Here is a 9,027-nt window from a genome sequence, read left to right on the forward strand (position 1 = left end):
TTTGGACAACACACGGCCGTCGGCCTAACCATTTCCTTTTTTTTCAGTAGAACCTGAGCATTCCCTTTTTTTAGAAAGACCTGAGCATTTCCTATACGCCGCATAGAGCGCTCGTTACTTCGCATCTTGTAGCAAAGCGCGCCACCCCCCGCGACCCCCCGGGTGGTGGGCCGGCCCATTTTTTTGTTTTTCTTTTTTCTGCTCCCATGCAGAAAAGTCAGGCGTGAGGTGATTCAAACTCGCGACCTCCTCTTTGTATCTAAATTGCACTAACCACTCATGACAACTCACTTGTTGTGCCTCCTTATATCCTTTTTTTCTCTTTTCTTTAATCTTTTTCTTATTATTGTTTTTATTTTTTTAAATACAGGAACTTTTTCAAATCCAATGTTTTTTTTGCAGATTAGTGAACTTTAAAAAAATCTGTGAAATTTTCTGAAATCATAATTCTTTTTGTTTTTACTTTTTAAAATTATTGTATTTCTTCAAAAGTTAACATTGACCGGTCAACCGCGATCGAGCGACAGGAACCCAGTCGAGCGCTTGCCTTCTTCTTGGACCGGCACACGAACGGGGGCACATGGGCGCCAGGACCTATTCGGGCGCTTAAGGCGCCGAACCGGAGCTCCCGTCGGCCTGGGCGTCGCAATGAAGGATGAAGTGGGGCAATGCGGCCGATAGGCAAGCTGGGGGTTGGGTCCAGGTATGGGAATGGGCCGGCCCTTTGTTTTGCTCGAGGGCGTGGAGTTGGCCCAATGGTCCATTGGTAACTGATCTCATGTCCCATTGTGTAACATTTGATTCGACTCACGGAAATAGGGAGTAGTAAACAACAACATTTTTTCAAATAACATCATTCAACGGTAGAAATTTTTAGCATTCTAGGATGTCAAGAGTTTTTTTTCAAATAAAAACAAGGCATATAAGAACCCTCATTTCTATTTCTACCATGAACACGTTAACATCACAAGTTATCATATTTGCAACTAATCGTTGGTTGCGGCACAACTCATGTGATACTAAAAGAGAACGTAACTCCCATTAAATAAAATAGAGAATGTAATGACTCACGCTAAAAGAGTGCAGTAATTCGCTCGTGATTCAGATGAAGTTCAGACTTCACTACACTTGGAGCAAGATTAATGAACTGTTCCATGAATGTGATAAGCTTTTGCAAGTTTATGATTGACCATTTGTGTATTCTGGGCATTGTGGACATTACACAACACTTGTGGTTTTTCTATAGCAGGGCAAACAAACAGTCAGCTTCGGATTCTCAAAATCCATAGCCACAACTGATTCTCAGAATCTCAGCGACAGCTGATTCTCAGGAATCTGTAGCCCAAACAAAGGGGGCCTAAATCACAATGCCAACTCAGTTTCGACAGTAAGCAAAAAAAGCTGTTTCAGTACACACAAAAAAAAACCACAGAGCAGCTGGCCATTGCATTTGCATTCGTCTTTTTTTTTTGTAACAGATTGTACCTTACATTTTTTTCTTTTTTTTAATATACTGTACCTTACATCTCCCAGCCAGCTTGCTGGAAGCAGAACAAAATTTGTCCAGCTCTGAAGCAAAATGAATGAATGAATGCTCCCTCAGCAGCTGCTCTCTCTCTCTCTACACATAACCATGCTTTTCGTGGTTATTCAACAAGCGCCTGCCAGTAGGCAGCGAAAAACGAACGGAACAGGAATTCATCCACAGTTCTAAATACAAACTCTCAATGAAACAAGAGGATTGAAGCTCAGCCCATCGGCGGAGCGCGTTGGTTGCCACAGCATCACCGGAGGCACGAGTCGTCACGACATCCCCACCGCGTAGAGCGCCGCATCGGGTTGGTAGTATCTTGTATCCGTTATCTTCGACGGTGGCCAGTACCGGAACACGGATCTCCCAAGTATGTTCCTCACCGGGAGCGGCCCCCTGAAACATCACAGATCACAAAGAAATCATACCTGGATTCTAATATGTAGCTGAAGCTTTGGTTGAAAATGGAGCTCGGTTCGGAGCATACCAGTTATGGGAGTCCAAGCTGTTGTTACGGTTGTCTCCCAGCACAAACACATACCCTTCCGGTACAAGCTGCAAGGATAACAGCAGCGATTAGTTCGCCGAAATCGGAAAGGCTGACATCTCTATAGGCATTGTCATGTATGAATATGCAAGGAGATATGCAACGCTGGGTGAGATATTCTCTGCTACTAGTGGGCCGGTATGCGGCGCAATTGATACTTTTAATGCCAAATTCATTCCAAAATTTCAGATTCTGTTTGCTTTGAGCAAAAATCAAACATTTCAATGGGATCATGTCAGCTAAGGCTCCTTTTGTCATCGCAGTGGCTTTCATAAGCACTTATTTATGTATATTCGCTCGCAGGTATAACAGTTGGTTTGGAAGATATCTTCTTTAGACATTAACAGAAAAATCTTACTTGCAGTAGTAAATATTATCCTAACTAATTCCAGGTCCCAGAATTCAGCTCAATTCAGCACAGCAACCGCAAAAAAGCCTAAATATTCAAAGATCATATAATGTACAATGATGGCACAGCTCACAGCGTACAAAATACGTAGTGGTAGAGACACTAGAGACTAGACATAGAAGATAAACATACCAATGGTTCCATCTCATAGTTGTGTGCCTCCAGCACAAATTCTTCATCTTGAAGTACCCCGTTGACCAGTAACTTGCCATCACGCACCTATCAAAGAACCAAGTGAACAACTGTTATAGCTCGGCTCGAGCAAAGAATCAAACTTTTTTGCAGCACAGCAATTACTAGTAGCAACGTAGAAAAACAAACATAAGGCACTACCATTGGGATAAAGGCTTACTTCGACGTAGTCCCCTCCCTTGGCCACAACCCTCTTGATGAACACATCACCGGAGCTGTAGCCCATATCCTGCCATAAGATTGCATTCAAATTAGCATCAAATTCACCAGTATGAATCATGGAAACACTAAATTGGAGAGACTGGAAATCATCATACCTGAAGAGCTGGGGGAGCACGGAAGATGACAATGTCCAAGATTTCTGGTTCCCGGAATACATATGACACCTACAGATCACATTATCACAGCAAAGATCAGAAACCAGGTAGCAAAACACCAAATTAATCATCAGATAGCAATCCTCCCAAAATGTTTTACCTTCTCAGCGAGAATCCGATCACCAACATCGAAGGTGGGGTACATGGACTTGGACGGGATGGACCTCGGCTCGGCAAGGGAGGAGCTGTAGAGAAGCGGCACGGTAACGGCGGCGAAGGCCGTCTTGGCGTCGTCGGAGCACGAGCTCACCCACTTGGACAGCCAGTTGCTCCTGCTCATTGTGGCACTAGCACCGATGTTCCGGGCAATCGCGCCAGAAGCAGAAGCGGAAGCTCCGGCGGTTGGAACACCGCTGAACGTCTTCCTGGAGGGACGGATCGAAGGCAGCGGCGGCGTGGGAGGAGGGGACGATGGCGCCGAAGACGACGAGGGGGCAAGGTCGCTGCAGGGGAGCCACCTCGCGGTCTGCAAGAACGGGAGGAGGTGCGCCGGGTTGAACAGCCCGATCGAAATCGACGACGAGCCGGCCAGAGACGCGGCGCCGGAGATCCCAGCCGTCGACGACCCCGCCGTCGAACCCTGGGCGAGCACCGACAGCAATCCCACGGCGAGAGGCGGCGGCGGCGGCTTGGACGAAGAGTAGGGCCTCGAAGGGAACAGAGAGTGGCTTCCGGAGACGGCGGCGGTGGCGGCGAGGGCCTGGGGCTTGGGGTGATTGTGGTCGTCGGCGGCGTCATGGCGGTCACCGCCGCTGGCCGGGAGGCGCTCGGACTGGTGGCGAGAGGAGGTGAAGATGCAGAAGGGGCGCCACGACCCCTCCTGGAGGAAGCGGCACCCGGCGGAGGCCGAGGACCCGCAGCGGAGGCCGAGCGACGCAGCGAGGCTCTGCGCCACGTAGCCGGAGTAGGAGACGGTGATGCGAATCGCCATGGCGAGCAAGCAGAGGAGCCGTAGTGTTACCGAGAAGAGCTGGATTGGGCGGTCGGGGGAGAACGACCAACGGGGGACGCGATCGGCTACTGATTGTAGACCATACCGGCGGGGCGGCTGGGCGGGGATGGCGAGGCCGCGGCGAGCCGGGGGAGAGGCCGGTGGGTCGGGCGGTGGTGGCTCGGGGGAGGTGCGGAGGGGTCAGGCGGCGGCGGGGTTAGCTCCCGGCGAGTCGGCCTCGCCGGAGGGGCGAGGTCAACGGCGGCGGTCAATGGGGTAGGCGGCGGTGTGGGTGTTGTGGGGGAGGGAAAGCGCGAGGCCGACGGGCGGGTGGTGTATATAAACGCGTGCGCGCTCACTGTTGACGGTGAGGTAGACATCCCCTGGCTATTTTTGAGAATTTTCCCGGCAATATTGGAAATGGGCTCAACGATAGAGGAAAAGAAGTGAGAAATGAGCAAACTTATTAGAGCATCTCCAACAGCCGCGCTATAGCGCCGCGCGCAAAAAACCTTTTAGCGCGCGCGCTGCGGCTGGTTTTGCGCGCCCGCCTGCGCTGGCTCCGGCAGCCGCGCTGAAATACAGCGCGCGCGACTCGCCGGGCATTTTACATATATGGATATTTTGGACAAAATGAACATGTAAAATTTGACACAAACAAGTTGATGAATAAAAGTTCATGCCCACAAGTTCATCAAAATCATGCCCACAAGTTTATCCAACCAAGTTCAAATGCAAACTAAAAGTCCAAGACATGAAAGACACATCAAGCTTCATCTTCATCTTCTTCTTCTTCGTCTTCGTCCTCATCTTCCGAAGACGACTCTTCCGCCTCCGAAGATGAACCTTCCTCCCTATCCTCATCACGCACCGCATCACGCACCGCATCATGTGAAGCTCCGACGGTGTTGGCAAGATCTTCAACGGCATCTTCATGGGAATGTGTGTGAGAAGCCATGGCGGCCGGAGGTGCACCCATGGCGGCGGGAGGTGCACCCATGCCTCCCATGAGAGAAGCAAAACTCATGCCTCCCATGGCGGCCATAGCGTCGGACGGTGCTCCAAAGCCACCCATGCCTCCCATGGCGGCCGGAGGTGCACCCATGCCTCCCATAGCGGCCATAGCGTCGGAGGGCGCTCCAAAGCCACCCATGCCTCCCATGGCGGCCGGAGGTGCACCCATGTCTCCCATGCCTCCAAAGCCACCAATGCCTCCCATGGCGCCGAGGCCACTGCCTCCCATGGCGCCGAGGCCACCGCCTCCCATGGCGCCGAGGCCACCCATGCCTCCCATGGCGCCGAGGCCACCGCCTCCCATGGCGGCGGGGGGGTCGCGGATGTACAGCGGGGTGAGCGGGGCGCCGGTGTGCGCGTCCATGGCGGGGGGCAGGGCGCCGGCGCCGGCGCGCGCGGGGCGTAGGACGAGGAGAGGGAGAGAGTGCGGGCGCGAGCGCTCGAGTGTGCCGCGCGCTGTAGCTGGCGCTCCAAATACACCGCGCGGATAAGTGTTTTTGACCGCGCGCCCAACCCGTTATCGCGCGCGCGCCGTTTTTGCGCGCCCGCTGGAGCGAGCCGCCGCGTTGCGCGCGCGCTAAAAAGGCCTATTTTGCGGCGCGACGCTAGTTTAGCGCGGCTGTTGGAGATGCTCTTAGTACTAATAACTGAATATTATACCGAACTTTTGGTTCTAATAACCGTAGGAAGGTACATTTGCACTATGCAAAACCACGAGGAGAAATAATATGGATGTCTTTGCAATGGCCGAGAAACGTAAGAAAGCAAGAAAACACAATAATTTGAAAGGGAATGCAACGTAAAGCGGACAACTGCAAAATATGAAAAGTTGATTAGAGTAACTCTTGTAGAGTCATGGTATGAGCTGTCATCATAATGCATATGAAGTGCGCTCCATTGGGCATATGGAGACCGTCTCTTGAACTATTTTGATTATTAATAAAATGACTGTATGCATCGTTCTGATGCAGAGGCCGGAACAAACCTTTTTTTTAAAGAAAAAAATATGGAGACCGTCAAGGTGATGCGCAAACTCAGTGCCTTTTGTATTGGTTGCATCCGTATCACGGGACTCATTCATTAATGAAACATCATTTTCCTTCATTCTCCCTTTGATTCCCACGTGAAATTTCCTTTGCGCCCAACAATTGGGCTGGATGGAGTGCGCCTCAAAGGTTGGCTCCGAGGCGTAAATTTGGAGACTGAGAGGCCAGATATGGAGGGAGCTTCATAAATTACAATGATTCTGACAGGTATGATGATTATATTTTCGTGATTTTCTTTTTACCAAGAGCACATTAGCAGTTATTATGACGATTTGTCAAGTATAGCGGCTCTATTAGATTTACTCTTAGACAAGACAAAAAAATGTCTCAGATACGTGCGGATGGTGGATAATTTCTATAGGAAGGTGGCATAGGAAACCAATTTAAAGGAATACCGTTCATTTGTCCAAAGGACATTTATCAACTTACCATGACATTTTCTATCATTTCCCATGTTTCTGGGTTTTATAGAATTGCAAACCATAAGGAAGCACAGGGGAGAATGACGAGATCGAGATCCTTCGGAAGAAAGAAAAGAATCCTCGAGCCACCGAACACTCCCCCGGTGGCCAGTTTGAAGCTGCCATGGCCCATGGAAAGGCGATGGCGACTCGAGAATTTAACGGGGCCAAATTAGACCAGACAAGCGAGGCCGCGACTGCTGCCTCCCACCGCTACTTCTCAGGGAACGCCACTACAGATAGCATAGTACAAATGTTTATTTGTACCTCCGTTGATGGTAACGTGAAGCAATGTTTTATGCATAGTGGCTTCGTCGCTTTATTACACCACGTGATCCGTATAGCTCCGCTGCTTCTCGGCAGCTTCCGCTGTCCCAGTGACAGTGAGTGAGGCCTGGCCAGTGATTGGTTCGACACGGTGGCATCGGAATTGCTTCGACCGGATAACTGGAACGGGGAAAACCGGGAGCAGCGCGTTCACATGCATGACCGCTGCTGCTATCATCTGGTGGCTGAGAATACAATATGGATATGACCGTCGTGGAAAAATAAACAGAAGCCGAGAATTATGTTGCTTTTTCAACCACCCCACTGTACTTACTTTTATGTTTGACATGCTGCCCCCAAAGGATGCGATGGTCAAACAACACAACATGCGTGGCAAAATTTCGTGTTTTGATCCTTTTCGCGTAACATTTCAGGATCTGACCCCGGTTTGAAATATTTTCAGGATTTGACCCTTTCGCTACCGTCAGGAAAGCTAGCGGTAGGGTTATACAGCCTACCGCCAGGGACCCTGGCGGTAGGGTGCGACGGAGGGGGACGGTGGCCGTCTCCGCTTGCTGACGTGGATTAGCACCATACCGCCAGGGACCCTGGCGGTAGGCTGTCTAACCCCCCTGGCGGTAGGGTGTGCCAGGATTTCTGCCTCGAAAACCTTCTGTAACGAAAAATCCGAGTGCCCTGGCGGTAGAGTCAACCTACCGCCATAGGGGTTGGCGGTAGGCTGTCTGACCCTATCGCCAGGGTCCTTGGCGGTAGGGTCTTGCCTCTTTTCAAGTTCAATTTATTTCTTCTTTTCAAAAACAATAGATCTCAAACAATGATATAGAGTCAAAAACAGCAATAATATAGAGTCAAAATAACCGATTTCAAACAATTAAACTTGGGCATCACATACACATGTCATACGGAGTTCCACATAAACTTGTGCATAATAAGCAAATGAAGTTCAACTACTTAGTTCCACATAGCAAACGGAGTTTCATAAATAGCAAACACATAGTTCAAATAGCAAACACATATTTCACAACCACTAGACTTTTCAACTACAGCCAAGTATCGAATAGCAGAATTTAATTCATCTTCCCCTCTTGCTCTTGGAGGCACGGTCATCGTTTCTCTTTGAATGAGTCTCTTCAATGTTCTTCTTGGACCGTCGAGTAACCAGTCTTTGGAAAGGGTCCGGACTCAGCAAATCCTTCTTATTTGGATTCCTCTTCGGCAGTTGAGATGGTTGAGATGCTTGAGTTGGTGGAGGTCCGTAATCTTCATCGTACTCCTCCTCCTCTCCTTCATTTGTGGCCTCCTCCTCCTCCTCCTCCTCTTCCTCCTCCTCAACCAACCTAGACGACAAGGGACCATGGCTCGATGAGGCGATGTGACCCTGTGTGGCTGCGGGATGATAAGCTTCAACCGACCCAGCTCCAGCACACCCAAGCAGGCCTACCAGCTTGCGACAACGCTTCACCAACTTCTGCACTCACAATGAAACAAGGGCATAATAAGTATCAGATTTATGATTGCAAGTGAACAAGATGCATCTGTTCCGAGGAGGCTGAAATTGTACCTTCATCGTCCCCCTCAATTTGTTCTCAGATTGTACGCTCCCGGGGATATCACCTAGTGCACCAGAGGCGTCAAAGATGCATCTGTTCAGCTCACCGGACTGTAGAGGCATAAGTCAGTCACGATGATGAATAAAATAATTTAAATACAACCGTCGGCTCAAACTTACCACTCTATTGATGAGGGGTGCAAACTCCCTAAATCCACTATGCATGTCTCGGATACCGGTCTGGTAGGCCTCTTCCTCGGGGTCATCCCTCTCCAGCTCTGCGATGTCTTCCACCTTCCACTGAGGCCTGAGACGAATACGGTGCTTACGGCCATCATCGTACCACCTCATGTGTTGGTCCTCTTAAGCATTCCAGTCAATCACTCTCCTCTCCACATCTTTACTGGAGTTCCGTCGGTTCCACTCCGTCACATGAGTTTTATGCTCATCTCCCCAGTCTGTGAACGACTGATTCTTCTGCCGGCTCATCGTGCAAGGCATTAGCAACAAGAAACATCATAAATAAAGCCGAACGCAATGAAATCATGGGCACGAAGAACAAGCGCGGGCACTCACAAGTGGAGCGTGTGGCCGCCGGTATCAATCAGTGGGCCCGGTGGGGTATGCTGATACATCCCAAACTGCACGGCCACGCGGTGTGGCAAGTGCCACTCGACAGCGT

At 50.1% G+C, this 9,027-nt stretch overlaps 1 protein-coding gene across 1 annotated transcript; it reads right to left on the reverse strand.

The window, feature by feature from the left end:
• Positions 1 to 1,410: 1,410 nt before the first annotated feature.
• LOC123112170 (thylakoidal processing peptidase 1, chloroplastic) lies at positions 1,411 to 4,302 on the reverse strand. The gene is made up of 6 exons (XM_044533103.1): positions 3,157 to 4,302; positions 2,997 to 3,065; positions 2,840 to 2,908; positions 2,620 to 2,706; positions 2,019 to 2,086; positions 1,411 to 1,927 (listed from the first exon to the last, which is right to left on the reverse strand). The coding sequence occupies exons 1-6, from the start codon at positions 3,985 to 3,987 to the stop codon at positions 1,804 to 1,806; spliced, it is 1,248 nt and encodes a 415-aa protein (XP_044389038.1). The 5' UTR covers positions 3,988 to 4,302; the 3' UTR covers positions 1,411 to 1,803.
• Between the last annotated feature and the right edge of the window lie 4,725 nt (positions 4,303 to 9,027).

This window comes from Triticum aestivum, chromosome 5B (genome assembly GCF_018294505.1).
Source record: "Triticum aestivum cultivar Chinese Spring chromosome 5B, IWGSC CS RefSeq v2.1, whole genome shotgun sequence".
Lineage (NCBI taxonomy): Eukaryota > Viridiplantae > Streptophyta > Magnoliopsida > Poales > Poaceae > Triticum > Triticum aestivum.

Coding starts and splice junctions, on each gene's coding strand:
- LOC123112170 (XM_044533103.1), bottom strand. CDS start 3,987: ATGGCGATTCGCATCACCGTCTCCTACTCCGGCTACGTGGCGCAGAGC. Junction 2,087..2,619: donor ACTATGAGATGGAACCATTG/GTATGTTTATCT, acceptor TTATCCTTGCAG/CTTGTACCGGAAGGGTATGT. Junction 1,928..2,018: donor AGCTTGGACTCCCATAACTG/GTATGCTCCGAA, acceptor GTGATGTTTCAG/GGGGCCGCTCCCGGTGAGGA.